The sequence below is a fragment of the Dermacentor andersoni genome, chromosome 4, assembly GCF_023375885.2.
Source record: "Dermacentor andersoni chromosome 4, qqDerAnde1_hic_scaffold, whole genome shotgun sequence".
Lineage (NCBI taxonomy): Eukaryota > Metazoa > Arthropoda > Arachnida > Ixodida > Ixodidae > Dermacentor > Dermacentor andersoni.
Window position 1 is genome coordinate 221,563,111 of NC_092817.1, and position 19,472 is coordinate 221,582,582.

The 19,472-nt window shown below is 46.7% G+C and overlaps 1 protein-coding gene across 5 annotated transcripts in view; it reads left to right on the plus strand.

Moving 5' to 3' along the window:
• The window catches only part of LOC126538397 (spliceosome-associated protein CWC27 homolog), a 275,758-nt gene extending 256,514 nt beyond the window's left edge, over nucleotides 1–19,244 (plus strand). For 3 of the 5 annotated variants that reach the window (XM_055074766.2, XM_055074768.2, XM_055074765.2), the window contains exons 10-11: nucleotides 7,988–8,103; nucleotides 18,523–19,244. In XM_055074766.2, coding sequence (XP_054930741.1) covers nucleotides 7,988–8,103; nucleotides 18,523–18,700 — 294 coding nt within the window. In that variant the 3' untranslated portion in view covers nucleotides 18,701–19,244. The remainder of the gene's footprint in view (nucleotides 1–7,987; nucleotides 8,104–18,522) is intronic. The other 2 variants (XR_008613958.1, XM_055074767.2) reach the window with 2 other exon arrangements.
• The last annotated feature ends 228 nt before the right edge of the window (nucleotides 19,245–19,472 follow it).

Sequence of the window (19,472 nt, forward strand, 5' to 3'; positions counted from 1 at the left end):
CCTCTTTGCCTTTGCTCACGTGGGAAGGCGGCACTCTTGAAGCCACCATCTTTCTTGTCTCACCCTCGCACACTTTCACTCGCGCCTAAAGCACACAGTGCACAGGCGTGGCTCCACTTTGGCAGTCACCCTTGTCACGCGGCACGTGATTTTAGAGGTGTGTTTGCAAGCAGCCACTTGTAATTCAATCATTTGACCATCTGCGTTTGCGGAAGTTTCCATGTATTTTCTCAGCATTCCTTTGCAGCGGCAGTGAAATTTCATTATTGTGAAATTGCGTACAAACACACCTCTTAATATTGAGCATCTAAATACATGGTGTTCTATGGACAAGAGGTTATGAAAAGTAAAATACTTTGTTATATAGAGAATTTCTTTATATTGAAGTTCATTATATCAAAGTTTAACTGTAGCTTGCTTTTTCATTGATAAGTGATTTTTTCCATAAGTTCTCAGATTGCACCCAATGCTTTCAAATGTTTCTTTTCGATTTCGCTGTTTCGTACGGAAATGAAATGTCATACAGGCAATAAATCAATGGGAACTGACTGTAGGCTTTAGAAGCATCGTTCTTGCAGATATGGAAGACCAGTCACAGTTGGTCGCACGTGCACGAAACGAATTGATATCTTTACTTGACATGGTATTGTATGTTATGGTGGACTCAATTTTGTGAACGAATTAACAGTACACAACAAAAGTTGGACAGTGGTCACAACTAATGGTACTGGCTGCATGAATCGAGGTGTCCACGCCCCCCATAAAATTATCAAGACTAGACTGACTCCTTATGGATACACGAATAGGCATGGTGATAACACCGCAATAACCGTAGCACTCAGCGTGATGGAAAATTCGCATAAGTTGGTTTCGAGCACATTAATATCCATTCACCACCAAGAAGTTAACAGTTCAAGGCAGTGTAGTGTAGCACTTTTTCATGATATTCCAAAAATTGCCCAGCATTTCAGGAGGGTGGGTGGTACACAACCATTAATAAAGTGCTGCCAAAGCTTACACAGGGTGTTTCATAATCTGTAGTGACAGATGTAAACTCGTGCAGAAGATTGCACAGCATATTGCGCTTAATGTGCTTGGCCACCCCGCCGCCTCAGGTCACTCCTGTTTACAAAAAAATGTGCATAACCATCTATCACTAACATGTCGCTGTCTTCATGGTATCAAGTTTCGGAAAACATAATTACATCGAAAGCAAAATGGAAGCCAGTTAGGAAAGCAGAAATGTCGTCTTGCTTGCGTACAAGAGAGCAAGCACTTATGTGAATTGCAGTAACAACGGGTTGCATGCGCACAGGTAGCGTGATTTCAGATGGTAAACGATATTCGTGATATATGTTTATGCTTTGAAAAAAGAAAAGTCGCAACCACAGATATTGTAATTGTACACAGTTTTTTGCAAGTCACTTTCTGACCGAACGTGCACTACCCTAGCTGCTTCCGATTTCCGCGCTAAGATTTTTCCGTTTCTCATCCATGCAAACCACCACTGGGACTCACGTTTCCTTGCTATAGTCAATGAAAAAAGCTTTTTCAGAGCTGGGCAAAGATGCTTGTTTATGAATAACTGCACATCTTCAGGAATTCCGACTTGGCTGTAGCTTATTCTTGTTGTTCATGCTTTTTCAGGAACATTATCTCCTGTTGGCTTCTGAACTGTACAACATTAGATTTACCTGATTCCCTGGAAGGCACTCGGTGACATACTTCAACGTCTCAGGCAGCAATAGGCTGTCCGATCACATCAATTTCCCTCGCAAGGTCACCGACATTTTCGTTTCTCTTTACTACAAGTCTTTTTATCACTATGTTGGACCTGTGTGAATACTGCACACACTGAAGAAGTCTTTTTTGCAGCTGCTGAATTTCACCTTCACTTTCCTTGCACTTTGCATGGAGGCTGTCATTATCTTATCTCAAGACCTCTCCTGACAAGCTTCCCTCAGTTTTTTTTTTTCGTATCCTCGAACTTGGCCCTCTTGAATTTCATACTGTCCGTTACCGCCTTCAGATCAGTGTCCTTTGTAGCAATAGCTACGATCGGGTGGATGTCTGATTTTCCCTTTATTCATTGCTTCTCTCCACCTTGCGGGTTTCCACAGAACTACTACGTCAAACGTTCCCGCTCGTCATTTCTTGTCTCTCTATTTGTCTTTGAATCGGCCTAGGTGTGCAGACAGTAACAGCGTAAACAGTTGCAAATCGAATAGCACTCAGTGGCTCATACACCTGGTGACTGGGCAGCTGAAGATTTATGGCATTGGCAATCGGGGCAAGAGCAAATAAACCTTTTGAACATATCTGTACATGCCTCGCCAGTAGTACTGCTGTCGAAGACGTTGGTAATTGAAAACTCCCGAGTGCACATACTGTGGATCAGCATGGAAGGATGCGCAGATTTAGGGACGCAGGCTTCGTGGTATTACCAATAACCATTGCTGACCGTCTGAGTAATAATTATGTCGGTGAAGCAGGTCATCGCGAATAGCGAAATTGGCGAGCTTGACGACGCAGTATGTGAGTGTTGTGTTGACGAATCGGAGAGAAAAGTCTATAAGGGAAGAAGAGGTTTTAGGTGCGAAATAAGACACATACAAGAGAATAGACATGGACAGGCGCACATTTGCAGCTGATCTTTTATTTTTCCCGATGCTTCGCTTCATATACCCTCAGGAATGTGCACAAGAACAACACAAATGAGTTAGCATGAGATTGATACCAAGCTTAATCACATCCTATCAGCAAGAAAACTAAACACATTCTTGTAGAGCGACAATGACGAAACGCTGATATACTGGTCTCCAAATTTTCTTATATACATAGCCTCAGCTTCTTGCCGTGCCACCATATCTCCTTTTCCAGAATATGCATGCGTTTTCCAGCAGACATTCACACGTGGACACTTTGCAATGACATGGCAAATGCGAGCCTGTCCCATTTCTGGTCGATAATGCATGCTCTCGAAAGCGATCCTTTATACAATGGCCAGTTTGGCCGATGTACCTTGCCACAGCTTAAAGGAATCTTATAAACGACCCCGGCTGAACATTTTAACATCTCCCTTTAGCGAGGCACACCAGAGCACACAGGAGCACACAACTGATGGATAAGGAGGTGCTTACGGGTATGCATCGTCAGGTATAGTTGACAATGTGCTGGATCTATATTCTAATTGAGACGATTTCAAGGCACCCCACACCTTCCACCAAAATTAAAGAGGTGATTGACTGGAGATTGAGAGCGGCGAATGCGATGGTAGAACAGAACCAAGAGCAGCGAACCTGTGTCTAGCGCTAGTGATGATGATTGGTCAGCGTTCATCTTCACAACAGTACAGTCAGTAAATTATGTTTACAAAGTAAACAATATATAATTTTTCTGCTGCATTTTCAGCATTGTCTATGGCTTTAAAGAAAACTACTCGCTGATATGATGATCATGAGAATGTCTCGAGATGAAATTACAATGGCCACACACACCGGGTATCCTCAGTTATAGAATACGTATATAGTCCCAAACGTGTACAAAGCATAATGGTGGAAGTTCTCGCAACACTCTACTCAAAGCAGCATGAAGTACGAATCAGGGCACGATTAGGCTAGCTAATGAACTGCTCAGTATATTTGAAGCGTTTGTTGCACTGCCTTGATCCTCGTTTTATGAGAAGAATCTCGACGATAAGCACAAGTAATGTGTGGACAAGGTGCTGAAAGAAATGGACAGAAATTTCTTGGATGTCGACTCAAGTGACAACAAAAAGGGTGATGTTGCCAGAGAGGATGATTTTTCCAGAGATCATTTTGCCTGTTCTGCAGATGAAGAGAATACACAAGATGGAAATTTACGGGTATATTTAGTGTGCAAGAAATTGCGAAAGAACGTTTTAAAACCTTCCATCAACACTGCACTCAGTGTTGATGGAAGGCTTTCACCCAAATGCCAAAGATTTCTTGGGGCACATGCGTGACTTCATCTTAAAAGTTATTTTTGAAGCGACAAATACTTACAACGGTCAAACAAATCATGTGAGCATGAACATGACTTCCATAGAAAAGAAGACCATGGCCAGGAGCTTGCTGATTGCTGCCACAAACAGCCAGTTCAGGGCCCTCTAGCACTGAGGGGAGAGCTCCTCGAAAAAACATTTTTTAAATACTTGCATCTTAAAACTTTTTGTGCGCAAACAAACGGGGACGAAGAATAGTTGCCCCTATTTTTCGTCCCTGTTTGTTTGCGCACAAAAAGTTTTAAGGTGGATCTGTTCCAACTAGGCCGACTCGCAGTTATGCTTTAAATACTTGTACTAGAGATTTGAAAATCCGCCCACTTATAAAGCATTACAAGCAGATTTCAAATATGTTATTAGTTTCTGTGTGACCACTATAGTTTTGAGTTATATCCTATGCAATAGGATAGGATAGGATACCGGCACCACCCGTTGTCGTGGTGCCGGTAGCCGCCGCAACGACCACTGCCGTGAAGCCTTCCCGCTTATATTCCGCGGCGTCCACGTACCAGGCGTGCAGGTCTTGGGCGTGTTGTTCGGTGAGGGCCTTGGCCCACGCCTGCCGCCGTTCTTGGTTGTACTCTGGGTGCATGTTCTTCGGGATGGGGTCCACGTAAATGTGGGCCCGCGCCTCATCTGTGATCTCGCACGGTTGCCGGCTGGGAGCTTGGGGGTTGTAACCCAGGGACGTCAGTATACTGCGGCCCGTATTGGTGGTAGAGAGGCGCTCGAATTGCGCGGTGCAATGCAATGCAATGCATTGCAATGCACCGCAATAGAATGCATTGCAATGGAAAAATAGAGTAATTTTGTGGGCACTTTATCGTGTAATAAGTTTTCATAAAAGGCTTTGTGCTGTAGCTTATTTAGCTCTTTGTAGACTGCTAAGTGCCAATATCTATTCAAACAGCATCTACAATAACTGAAGCTGCAAAAAGAACAAAAATTAAGGACACTTCAATATTTTTCACAATCACATGAAAATAACCTTGTACATTTATAATAGTCATGTAATAACGAAATTTGGCATACATACGCTTGAAGATATGTACAGTGCTGATACCTACCTAAAATTCCAATATCTCCCAGCAGTAGTTGTGAAAGCACAAGGTTACATTTCCGAGAATCGAGAAGAAAAGTTAGCTGAATTGCTATAATCTTTTTGCATAGTTCCAGTAATTGTACACACTGTTTGGCTAGATATCGGCACATTATAATCTATGAAGAGCTGAAGCTACAGCACGATGCTTTTTGTGAAAATGTAGTACATAAAGAAGTGCCCACAAAGAGGACTATATTTTGCCATTGTGCGTCATGTAACTCAAAAACTATAACAGCTACAGAAAAAGTAATGACATATTTGTAATCTGCATATAAAACTGGCTGACTTTTGAAACCTCTAGTACAAGTAATAAAAAACAAGTTCTTTCGAGGAGCGTCTCCCCTTAAGTTAGAGGGCTACAGAGGCCAATTGAGGGTGTGCCACTCTGTCTGACAAAAAAAAAAAAAAAAACATGACTGCTTCTACAGTTTCCATGCCTGAGATGCAGTGTTGAATTTGGTGACCACCATGATGATTTGTACACAATAACTGTAAAAAATAAACAATTGTAGTTTCTTGGTTGCAACTGGCCTATATACTTTCATTGAAGCATTACTTAGGTGGCTTATTGTGAAACTATAGATTTTTCTCGCCAAATGGTGAGTAGCATCTGAAAGGGTTAACCAGGGACCTTTGTAGGAACCCATGCCTTCTTCTTTCTTTCTTTATGTAATATTGCCATTCCAAGTCCCATCCAGTTGAATTAAAAGGAAACATGGGTCTCAAAACTATTTTTGTTATTTTCAGATGAAATAAATGAAATTTGACCACCTTATTTAGTTTCTTCAGCTGATTCCAAATCTGCAATTATATTTTGGATAGCTGCATTGGAACAAGGAATGAAAAGAAGGGGAACTGAGGGGCCCGATTTTTGTTAGCTACAACTATATTAAGCCAAAAGATAATGAAGCCAAGTAAAGGGCAGGGAAATTTATTTGCACTTTTTAATTCAAGTGCAGTAGTTATGAGCTAAAGGGAAATGAAAGTGGATGAAAAAACAACTTACCTCCTGTGGGATATGAACCCACAACCTCCACATTACGCCTGCATTGAACTGCCAATTGTGTTGCAGCGCAGTTGTTCCCACGGCCACATTTTTGGGTATCTATCGGTACGAGGTAAAACACTGGGAGCATTAGCCAGTGCCACTCGAGGCCACGGCAGCGAATGTGGAGCATTATTTTTGAACATTGGCTTCACGTAGCATATGAACTTTTTCAAAGTGGTCAGCTGGCCAATAAACCCTCGTGTGCTACCTGAAGGCATCAAACCTGCCGGAGTCAAGATCCTCATTATGCAATCAATGAGGAGAACTGAGGTGCCCAATTTTTGTTAGCCACAGCCATATTAACACTTTCACTGCCAAGTTTCTTTCTAACTTTCTTTTCACCCCCTACTGGGTTTTTCTACTCACCCACTACCAGCGTAAACAAACATTCAAAAACCTTGAGCTCACTGGATGTCGCTGTGATGCTATTGCAGATTCCTGAAGATCGGTTGAAAGCATGCTCTGAGGGCTTGAATTCTTCCTTCTTCCAGCAGAAATTTGTTGGGTTTTCTCTTCTTGCTCGGATTCTTGGGTGGCAACCTTCACGCGACAAACCATTTATTTGAGCTGCTTCATCGTTGTCACTTTCATCCGAGTCCGAATTCATCAACAGTTCCTGAATTTCTTTGTCCGTCAAAGGGCGGATGCACGTAGAACGCTTGCCTCACCATGGTTGTGCTACTGAGACGAAGACGAAGCGACGCAGATGTGAAAACATGCCCTTCATCTGTTGTCCAAAATTTTAACCTACAAGTTCCATGTGTTTATGCGACCTTTCCATAGATGGCATGACATGGCCACAAGTTATTTTACACAACTTGTCACGGGAGTGGCAGGGAGTGAGTTAAAGAAATTGCTGACTCTCCCATAATCAAGAGTAGATGTAAGCATGAAACGGCAACCAGCAAAGCAGATTGGTTCTAGATTATACTAATGACAACCTTAAAATGGGTGTAGTGCATGTTCGCAACGGCACACCACACCACACCGTACCATGCTATACTGTGCTCTGGTCCATATGAATGCTGCCTAGCTAGAAGAAGATCGGCTGAAGGTGGCACGGCAGGCAGCGAAAGACGCCAGGGTGACAGAGCGCACTGCTCAGCTAAAAGAAGAAAATCACCTGAAGGAGTAGCAGGGGATTGTACGTGTGTGCAACACAAGATAACTCGGGAGCAGCAGTGAAAGAGTTAAGCCAACAGATAATGAAGCCAAGGAAATCACAAGGAAAATTATTTGTAGCTTTTATTGAAGTGTAGGAATGATAAGCTGGGGATAAATGTGGAGTCTGAACCCGCAAGCTCGTCCGCTTCGATTTCAAATAAACCATAGGTTGGAAGTTGGCATTAGTCTTATGCTCATCATTTTCGTCTCCGTTGCTTGTAGTGCCTATTACCTGTTACACAATCATGCCAGCAAGGCTGAACTCTTCTCATGCGAAACCCCACAACTTGACCTATGCAGTACCACTGGATCTTGTAAGGTACACAATTGTAAAAACTTGGGCAAGGGCATCATGTATCCAGGCACAAAGCAGGTGCTTTCATGGACTAGTCGCTTTCTTCCAGATGTGATAAGCTTGACTCACAGCTGCAAAATGGTGGTGAAAGTCTTTTCTTTCATCATTCACAATATATGGCTGCGCATTGCTAGGGACTCGGCTTCAGGTGTCTCTCAGTAAAAAATACTTGCTGTTAAAAGCATTGGTTACTCTGAAGCACTTCTTTGTCAGTAACTAGTGGTGCACTCCAGCAGCCACCTCTTAGTAGGCTGTCACTCTCGTTAGGCTAATATATTAGTTTATGATGTGCAGACACTGGAGGCCCTTGCCCAGTTCCAAACCAAGATGGCCGAGCACCTGTCAGTGAAAGATGACACCCACCACAGAGGAAATGATGAAGACAGTCCAGATGACATGTCAGACCGATGGTGAGTCTCTCATCCCTTGACTGCTGGAAACAATATCATAAAACTGGGTGTGCAGAAGTAGTTGTCTGCATACATTTTGATGCGATTAGCATTCTTTGGGTACGTCATATACTTTTTGGGGGCTAACTGTCTGTTTGCAGCAACACTACATTTGACCTTAGGCGTACAATTGTACGCCTAAGATACAGTGTATTCTGCAATATGATATCAGTCCAAAGATTTTTTTCCCTACTGCTAACTACTCTTCATGCCCCTTCATGCTTCACGGTATTGCAAAGTATGTGGAATCGTTAACACATTTCCACAAAAAAATGATGAAGTGGTACACTCGCATCTCACTGCGACCAGTCCATTTGTTCAGAACAATGCAAAATGAGTTTTGTAGCATGCCTAAAACATGACACAGCAACAAAATCAAAATTATTTGTGGCGAACGGACGGTGTGACTGTCACATATTGTGCACTCACCAAGTGCAGTCGATAATCTTATTACAGTGCAAAGACTACAGTGCAAAGTCAAATGCTTCCGTACATCATAAAAAAATGCATACCAGCATTTACAACCGCACTTCTGCTATAGAACAAGAAGTCTCTAAAGAATAAGCACACTGTACGTGCACCTGTAAACACATAGTGGTGAGCAGACAATGTGATGCGCCATCCACAATGACGTGGTCAAATGCATGTTGCTGACTATTGTATGGAGTAAGTCACACTATCTTTTCTATTCTGCTTGATTGCATAATTAGTCAAGATTAATTAAACAACTTTGGAAGCAATGAGCTTAGGCAAAAAATTGCAGTTAGAAAGTTGTAGAGCGCTTTGCAAAATGTCCGATTAGGCAGTTTCTTTCTATTTATTAGGCATTAGTGTTTTTCTGCTTAATGCACATGCCTGCAAAACACAAAAAAAAAACATGACATGTCCGCTTGCACGCCATGATTGCAGCGCTGCCAAACGCTCTGCGTACAAACGAACATAGCATTTAGCCGAGTATGCTGCCGCGGCGCCTTCTTACCGCTGTCATGAACCGTCGCAAGGGAAGCACATCGGTGGCATAAATTGAACGGGCAACGCCTGCATCACTGCCCTGTCGCCTTTTAAGTGGCAGCACACCCTGCTAGATGCTATGTTCGTTTGTATGAGAAATGCTTGGGAGCTGTGATATCACGCCCTGCAAGCGGACATGTCACATGGTATTTCTGTTCTTTTTTTTCGCGGGCATGTGCAGTAAGTGGAAAAACTTTAATGCCTAATGGATAGAAAGTTAGAAACTGTTAAATCAGACGTTTGGCAAAGCACTCTACAACTTTTTAATTCGAATTTTCGCCTAACTTCATTGCTTCAAAAGTTGGCTAACTAATATTGACTAATTATGCAATTAAGCAGAATAAAAAAAAGTATGACTTATTCCATACACTAGTCAGCAACATGCATTTGGTCACGTCGCCTGAGAATGCATCCGCGTATTTTTAGACTGACTAAAGTTACCTGGGACACCTTGTATATGTATAAGGCCATGCATGCTGGTACGACCACTATGAGCATTTTTTTCTTCCCAAGCACGTGTCATGATCTGCCTGGGTTCGTGAACAAGGGAAGACTCGAGGCACACTCCGTTAGACGGACCCTCTGCAGCGTGGTGGTGATGAACGATAACTGACCCCGAGCAGCTGTGCTCATCGGTATTTATCGGGTGCGGTGACCAATGTTGCCTACCGAGCCTGGCAGGCCACCAAGCCTGGCGGGCCAACGAAGATGATGCTCGAGGGGGCGTCACATGCTTGTCATGCCCTCTTACACACAGTTTGTTTGTCGGCAACAAAAAAACTTCCAAGATCAATGTACGAGGCTCTGCCTCCGTTCTAGCCGGGTCGACAGCGCCTGCTATCCAGGCGAGTAACGGTCCGGTGGCCTCCGCCATCGAGTACTCCACCTGGGTACCGGTGTTGACAGCCCGGGTGTGGCAATGCCGGGTGCTGCCTGAGCCAGCCTCGCTCCATCCGGAGGGTCCGCAGTGGTCGACCTTGTGAGAGGTGCCGAGCTCGGCACCGGCTCAACGGGTGCCGCACCACTGGCAACACTTGCCACCTCCGAGGTCGGTGGTGCTTCGCTGGAAGCGACTGGTGCTGCTGCTAATGCTCCTGCGGGCTGGAACTCCGAAGTGGCAGTCGAGGGTGCTGGCCAGGTCCCGAGGCGAGGCCTAACATGGTCGGCGTCTCTGTGCCACTTGGCCCATCTGACATGTAGACGAGCAGCGATGAAGCGCTGGACATCACCTGTCCGGCAGACCAGGGTGGGTCAGGACGGAAGTTCCTGGCAGAACTGGAGTTCCCGACTACGGCAGAGGCCCGGGACGGCACCCTCGGCCAGCAGCCAGCTTCTGCTTCAGCTGCTTCAGGAGCACTGTGGATCGGAGGTCCGGGTGCAAGACGTCGTAAGGATGTCTTGCCCATCTGACCCAGCAGCAGCTCACAGGGGGCACAGCCAGTGACATCGTGGGGGGTGGTCCGGTACTCGAACAGTATCCGGGCAATCTGCATCCGGAAATTCTCAGTCTGGCTCTTCTTGAGCTAGTACTTGATGGTTTGCACCACCCGCTCGGCTGCACCATTTGAAGCAGGGTGGTACGGCGGAACCATCATCCGGCGGATTTCGTTCTTCGTCAGCAAGGCCAGGTACTTTGTGCTGGCGAAAGCAGGACCATTGTCGGACACGATGACGTCCGGCAACCCCTGGGTGGCGAAGACCTGTCGTAGCGCTGCAATGGTCACGCCTGCTGATGGAGTGGTGACAGGTAGAACCTCCACCCACTTCGAAAAGGCATCCACCACCAGGAAGCAGTGGCCCTTGAAAGGCCCCCAAAATCCACATGCAGGCAGGACCATGGTCTCTGTGGGAACGGCCAGGGGGTGATTTCCACATGACGTGAGGCCCGCTGATGCTCCTGGCAGATTTAGCAGCTCTGCACCATGTGAGCGATATCCTGGTCCAGGCCAGGCCACCAAACATGGGGACCGGGCCACCATCTTGGTCTTTTCCATGCCGGATGACCCACATGCAGCAACTGCAGGACCCTGGACCAGAGACTTTGTGTGATCACCAACCTGGAACCCCACAGTAGGCAGCCCTGCTGCAAGCTCAGCTCAGCGACCTTGTGGCTATAGGCCTGCTGAACCAATTCCTCTGGAGATCTTGAGAGCACCTCTTAGTACACGTGCTCCAGCATGAACACTTCAGCAGGTTCCGAAACAGCATCTGGCACCTCTGGCAGGGGCAGGCAGCTCAGGGCATCAGCAGGTCCCAGGCCCTTTCCCGGACGGTAAACCAGCTGGTAACTGTAAGCTGCCAGCCTCAATGCCCAGCGTACCACTGGAGATGATGCCTACACAGGAACTGCCTTGTCAGGCCCCAGCAGCGGCTTGTGGTCCGTGACCCCCTCGAACTTCCAGCCCCACAGATACTGGTGGAAGCGTTCGACTCTGACCACGAGGGCCAGACCTTCCTTGTCCATCTGGCTGTAACGTTGCTCTGCAGCATGAAGCCGACGAGAAGCAAACGATACAGGGTGTTCCTGGCCATCCTTGTCCCAGTGTGCCAGGACGGCTCCCACGCCGTGTGGTGATCCATATATGGTCTGGAGGACAGGCTTGGCAGGATCGAAGTGTACCAGCACTGGAGCCTTGGTGATTAGCTCCTTGCTGCGCTGGAAAGCCCGGTCCTGCTCCTTCTTCCAGACCCATTGCTGGCCATCTCGAAGCCGAAGATGCAGCGGCTGTAGATGCTCCGACAGGGTCGGCAGGCAACTACTGTAGAAGTTCATGAGGCCGAGGTAGCTCTGAAGCTCCTTCTTGTTTTGGGGCTTAGGCGCCTTGAGCACACCATCAACTTTGCGGGGAGCCGGGGCTAGGCCAGCCTGGGAAATGACATGCCCCAAATACTCAACACTGGGCACCAGGAAAATGCACTTTTAAAGCTTGAGCTTGAGGCCGGCGTCCTGCAGTCGTGCCAGGACATTGTGCAGGTTTTGGAGGTGGTCTCCGTCATCGCTGCCGGTAACCAGGATGTCATCCAAGTACACCGCCACGTGCCTCATGCCCCTGAAGAGGTTGTCCATCTCCCTCTCGAATATGGCTGGGGCCGAGGCCATGCCAAACAGTAAGCGCATGTACTGAAAGAGCCCCAAAGTTGTTGATATTGTGACACTTCCGGGAGGCATCCTGGACCACCAGCTGCTGGTAAGCATCTCTGAGGTCGAGCTTGGTAAACTTCTGTCCACCGGACAATGCAGACCAGAGATCTTCAATCCGGGGCAGCGGGTACTTCTCGACGGTAGCGACGGGGTTGATGGTAACCTTAAAATCCCCACAGATCCTGACACTGCCGTCTCGCTTGAGGACTGGTACGATGGGAGCAGCCTATTCAGACGTCTTGACGGGCATCAGGAAGTGCTCTCTCTGCAACTGTTGCAGCTCCTGGGTGACCCCGTCCTTCAGGGCGAATGGCAGTGGGTGAGGCTTGAAAAAACGTGGCCGGGCTCCCTCAGGTACATAGATGCCAGCTGTTGTGCCTGCGAATTTGCTCACCCCTGGCTGGAACAGAGACTTGTACTCGGTCAGGAGGCTGGGGATGTCTCACCGCATGCAGGCTGGTTTCCTGGTACTCAGGCAGACAAACACCCAGTGCATGAATCCAGTTTCGACCCAGCAGCGTCAGCGACGACCTCTTGGTTAATTAAAAGCGAAGGGTTGCCTTCCAGTCGCCAAAGCGAACGCTGACCTGTGCCTGACCCTGGACCTGGGAGAGCTGCTCGGAGTAGCTGCTCAGCATCATGCCCGAAGCCTCGACGGACACGCCGGGGAAGGTACACTTGAACCGTTTCCCAGCCACGACAAACATGCTGGCCCCTGTGTCCAGCTCCATGGAAATGAGGTGCCCGCAGATTTCGATGGTCAGCATGTACGGTGGCACAGACGACGGTACAAGGCCTGTGTGCCACATGTCGAAAATTGGCAGGTCCTCGGCCACGTGGAGCCTGGCCGCGGAAGAACTTGAGCCCGCTGCCGCACGCCCCCACCGCGTACCCTTGCGACAGCTACCCTGGCCGCAGGCTTGTGTGGTAGCTGGGCTTGAACCAGGCTGCTGCTGTTGTCCATTGTTCGTCTTCCCCCTTCGGCATACACTTGCCAGGTGCCCAGTTTTCCCGCACGTAAAGCATTGTGCTTGAGAGAACTGGCACTGTGAGGGGGAGTGGGCACCACTACAGCGACTGCAGGTACTGCCCTTTGTCGCGAACTCGTTGACCACAGCTTCCGCCTACGGTGAGCCAGTTGCATGGGAAATCTCACCGGCGGCCTTGGCGGCAGCTTCCATTGCCAGCGCTGCCTTCACGGCGTCGTCCAGCGAGACGTCGGGAAGCTCCAGGAGTCGCGTCTGCATTTGTTGATGCCACAGACGAAACGGACCCGGAGCAGTGAGTCCAGCTGGTCCCCGAAAACGCAGGCACTCGCTAACCCTCGTAGCGCAGCAACGAACTGCCCGACGGTCTCTCCTTCCCGGCGGCTCCGGTTGTTGAAGCGGAAACGCTCCATTAGTGTGGACGGTGCTGGGTTGAAATGCGAGCACAGTATGGCAAGCAGCTCACCCAGTGTCTTAACATGCGGCATGGCTGGCTTGAGAAGGTCAAGCAGGAGACTGAAGACGCGGGTCCTGCAGCTAGCCAGGAAGATGTCCCGCTGTTTGGCCTCAGCTGTGTCATTTACCCGGAAGAACACGTGGACTTGTTCCTCGTAAATTGGCCAGGCGGACCCATCTCCCTGGAACAGCTCAAGCCTTCTGTTCAGCGGCATGGTGGCAGCAACGGGGGGCAGTGTTTCACTGCTCATGGCAGCGTGGGACGATCCGTGGATACTCGTCGCCAGTGTCACGATCCACCCGGGTTCGTGAGCAAGGAAGGGCTCGAGGCACCCTCCATTAGACGGGCGCTCCGCCGCCGGGTGGTGATGAACGATGACTGACCCCGAGCAGCTCAGCTGTGCTCTTTGGTGTTTATTGGGTGCGGTGACCAATGTTGCCTACGCCTGGTGCCTGGCGGGCCAACAAAGATGATGCCTGAGTGGGCGTCACATGCTTGTCACACACGACATGCCACAGACGAAATGCAAGCGAAGTGCCTACAACGTCCTTAAAAGGTATGCAGAGGCCGTCGACACTACCGGCCAAAGTAGCATAGCGTTTAATGACTCTGAGTGAAGTCCAATAAATGCTGGTTTTCGGCACTAAAAGGAAGGTTGGGTGAAGTTTTTTTTTCTTCTAGAATTTGTAGTTCATAAAAGTTAAGTTTAGAGAAATTTAGTGCCCCGATATGGGGGTAAGGACGACATTTTGCGATCAGTATAAAAGTGCACATAATTGTGTTTCATCATGACAACTGAATTAAAATAGTTAATTAGACTGTCTTGAGAGGGTAGTTAGTTCATTCTAATGACTGATTGCGAAATGTGCAAAATTGAGATACAGAACACAACACAAGAAGAGACGCAAAGAAAGGATAATAAGCGCAGACCGAGTGCAGTTAACATAGGTGTGTGTTATGTACCAGTGTGACTTATATACAAATTTTTTCTTCGAAACTCGTGAAAAGGGGAGGGGAGTGGGGCAAGGGGTGCAACTTAACAATGTCTTGGTGTTCAAGCAAAAATGTAATCCTAAAATAAATTAGTTTTTCACTTATGTTTTAGACATTATGCCATAAGGTCAATGCTGATAATTAAAATAAGAAATTGTCTTATTAAAGCATGTGGAAAAAATGTTTTTTTGTTAAAATGAGACAGATTGATTCATTCAACAAAAATAAAATGACTAATCAATTTTATAGACGCATGCAGAGGGAAAAAAACCATGCTATTTTACTTTATCATTATCAATGAATACCTTTCTTCAGCTCCCACCACAAGGGGGCACGCCGCTATCACTAGCAATGCAATGCAGCCCCTGAAGTGTGCGGAAAGGTGCGCTCGTAAAGTTAACCTGTTGCTATACGTCTCTTCACACATTATGTTGTTTTGCTTGTCAACATTTGTCTTAATTTGGTGGCGCAGGTAGTTTTATCGTTTGTTAATGTGTTCAATCAAAAGTAGTGAGTTACAGCTTTCAGGTAATTGTTTAATTTAGCTGTTCTCTTAGCATCTGACTTAGCATCTGACGATGGGACTAGTACTCTACACCCAAAGCTTTAGTCAGCCTCCAAAGAAATTATTTTCTGTACAGGGTGTGCAATTTTGACAGTCGCACGGCTGACCTTCTGCTGCAAAGCTTTTCGCACTGAAACCTCGAAATGCCCATCAAGTCGAATGGCGGGGCATTTGAATATACAGCTTTAATGCAAGCCACAAAAACAAATTTCATGCCTTTGAGAACAAAATGACATCACTTCTGTTTTTAACTATTATGGCATCACATTATTTTTTCTTCCTCCGGAAGTGCTCCCTCATCACCCAGATGACGCTAAGCCCCATGAACCACCGATTAACCACCGTGTTTTGAATGTATGGGCTTCTATGGAAGCTTCGCTACCAGGTATATTTACCTTGGTGCTACTTTAAACTAAATTTATTATTCATGACAACCCGCATATATACATTCACCATTCAAAGTACAGCCACAGCGCTTGCATCAGAAAACATTCAATATCAGGATTATTGACCTTACACCATTGCCCATCGAGGTGATGCCCGAGCTGCACACTCGCAGATAAAAACCATGCCCACTTAGAAAACAGCACCGTGATAACAGTATAAAACAAAAACAGCAGAAAACAAAAAAGTGACCAGAAAACAAAAAGTAAAAGAAAGGCAGATTTTATCAGAAGAAGGAAGATGGAACGGAAAAAGTAATGCATAAACTGCATAAAAACAAACTAGCCCCCTGAAATGCTAAGATGCTTCCCAAGGGAATAAAAGTTAGAACAGGCGGTAAAAGCAGTGCAAGAAGCCTAGGCACCAAAAAGACAGCGCTTGTGCAAAAGATCTAAAACAAGAGGAAAGAAAGACCTAGAAAGAAACATAGAAAAGATTAATCGGACAAGCTGGTGCACTGTATCACTTAGCATTGCAGATAATCGAGTTCTTTCCTGAGAGCATCACAGAAGGAGCGCTGACGCAGCTAGTGCCAAGCCATTGAATACGAGACGCTTCAAAAGTCTCTTGGCCACTAGTAACTCCCAATTATAACAGCCTTGTCTAGAAAAAGTGAACACCCGTACGTGGCACAGTGCAAGGCCATATTGCTGCCCGACTTCAACTTCAGTTTGTTTGCTTGTTCTCACAGGCAATCATTGATACATCAGCCTGTTTGACCAGTGTAAACACGTCCTCAAGAAAGCGGCATTCTGGATTTCAGTGTGGATTTCTATATTGGCGTCCTCGTGGAAGTGCGCAGGTACCGGTGGTTTCTGCATGCGTCGTTCTAGTTCTTTAAATGCATCGGCCTGCTGCGTTTCCCACTTGAACTTGACATCAGATTTGATTAGATGGATCAGCGGCTCAGCGATGTGTGAAAAATTCTTGACAAAGTGCCTGTAGTAAGCACACATGACAAGGAACCAATGCACTGCTTTCTTGTCAATGGGCTGCTGGAACATTGCGATGGCAGCTGTCTTCTGCGGTTCAGGGCAGACACCAGATTTGCTGATGACGTGGCCAAGGAACAGAAGCTCATCCTAGGTGAAGTGGCACTTTTCCGGCTTCAGAGTGAGCCCTGATGACATGATGGCCTGAAGTACTGCCACAAGTCCGCTGAGGTGATCGCCGAAATTTCCTGCGAAGACCTGCCTTAATAGCACGAAGACGATGACATCTTCCAAGTAGACAAGACAGGTCTGCTACTTCAATCCTGCTAAAACCATGTCCATGACGTGCTGGAATGTTGCAGGCGCCGAGCGCAGTCCGAACGGTATGACCTTTAACTCGTAGAGGCCGTCTGGCATGATGAAAGTCTTTTCGCGATCTCTCTTGTCGACTTCTATTTGCCAGTAGCCAGACTTGAGATCCATCGATGAGAAGTATTTAGCGTTGCAGAGCCGATTCAATGCGTCGTCTATCCGTGGTAGGGGTTATGCGTCCTTTTTGATGATCTTGTTCAGTCAACAATAATCGACGTAGAAACATAGGGTTCCGTCCTTTTTCTTCACGAAGACAACAGGGCATGCCCATGGTCTTTTCAATGACTGGATAATGTCGTCGCATAGCATTTTGTCGACTTGTTGTCTTCTAGCTTCGCATTCTCGCATCTAAACTCGGTAAGGGCTCTGGCGGAGTTGTCGAGCGCACTGTTCAGTTATTATGCTATGGTTTGCAACTGGTGTTTGTCGAATCCTCGATGACGTTGATAAGCAGTCTTTGTATCGTCAGAGCAGACTTGTGATGTGCGCTGTTTACTCATGGGGAGACTTGGATTTATGTCAAAGTCTGGTTCGAGAACTATGGTCGTCGGGGTAGATGTGGCAGAATCCGAGAGGACAAACGCATTGCTGGTTTCCACAATTTCCTCTATGTATGCGATTGTCGTGCCCTTGTTTATGTGCTTGAACTCCTGGCTGAAGTTTGTTGGCAACACTTTCATTTTTCCTCTGTGCAGTCGAACAATCCCTCTTGCGGTGCAAATTTCACGGTCTAGCAGTAGATGTTAGTCACCCTCGATGACGCCTTCTACATAGGCAGGTGCTTTGGTGCCGACGGAAATAATGCTGGAGCAAGACGGGATGCTCACTTGATCTTCGAGTACACTCATGGCGTGATGACTACGAGAGTTCTTCGGCGGTATCGCTTGATCTTCTGACAGCGTTATTAACTTCGACTTCAGATCGATAAATGTGCCATGTTGGTTCAGGAAGTCCTTGCCGAGAATGAGGTCTCATGAACACTGTTGGAGGATAACGAAGGTGGCAGGGTAGGTCCAGTCAGGAACGGTAATTCTAGTGGTGCACATTCCAGTTGGCGTTATTAGGTGTCCTCCAGCGGTCTGAATTTGAGGGCGTTTGCAGGCAGTCATAACTTTCTTCAACTGGGCGGCAATGGGTCCACTCATGACGGAATAGTCAGCTCCTTTGTCGACTAAGGCAGTGACTGCGTGGCCGTCGAGAAGCACTTCGAGGTAGCTGGGACACTATGTAAAGGGCAGAGGGCGATATAATGAGTGTCCTATTTCTTTTTAGTGTTTTTTGGTGTTTGGCTTTGTTAGCCTTCCCATTGGCTGTCACAGCCTATATATGTGTTGCTCCTTCCAATAAAGTACCAGTTGTAGTTCAGCGTTTTGCCCTGTTCTTCACTGTCCCCATCTGTGTGTGCTGTTAACCCTTTAAGTTTCACTAGCATGCCGGGAAACGGAGAAACTTTATGTTGTGCTTGTGTTGAAATGCAGGCTGTCACACCAACTTCATTTCGCTGAGCAAGGCCCTGTGCTGGCAAGAGACGCAAGCGTGATGGATGCCGAGGAGGCGTACAGCATTGACGACCCGCGTAATGCCATGAACGAGAGGCGCCGCAAGCGAACACATCATGAACACAGCGGTGATAGGCGCCACAAGCGACACAGGTAGCAGGTGCTGTCGGTCTAAGAACTCATCTTTGAATGCAACTTCTTTACAATGTTTCAATTTGGCCTAAAGACAAATGTTCGATGCACCTGGTATTCAGGATGTGTGAAGAAAATTATCAATACTCCACCCTATAAAGCTGCTCTTACTTTTGTGGTGCCTTGCAGTGATGCCTGTTGTAAAGTGTTGTAAGCTGCTGCCAGTGTTTTGCCACCTCAGGAGATAGCATGGTTTTGCTGTGTTCTTCTTAGCCAAGCATGGCTGGTGGGCTATTTCCTTTTCTGGCTTGTTTCCAGAATTCTGTGTTTTAATTAGCAGTGGCAACCATTGAAGTGAACCACATTGCAGCAACGCATGTTTTCTCACTATGTATAAGGTAGCAAGACAACTGTTGTGTTGGTCGCATCATGGCTTGTAAATGAATGGTTTCTGCACTACCCACATCATCGAAATTGGCTGGAAAGCCACATGCTGTTTGTCTGTGCTTGTTGTTCACAACAAAATAAATTGTCTTTTTTGTTCAATAACAAAATATTGTACACAATTAGTGATTTGTGAGAATGTCGGTTCTTATAGCTGCATAAACATTTAGTGCATGTTGCTGAGTGCTTTGGCACTTCACTATTATATTGTTGTCTCATGCTTCCTGAATTTTATCAAATGCTGTGTTGGTAAGAAAGGGCATGAGTGTACAAAGCAATACCTAGACGTCTCTGAGCTTTTGAGAAAGGCTTATCATGTCAATGTAGCGCAGTACATGCAAGGTAAAGTAAGG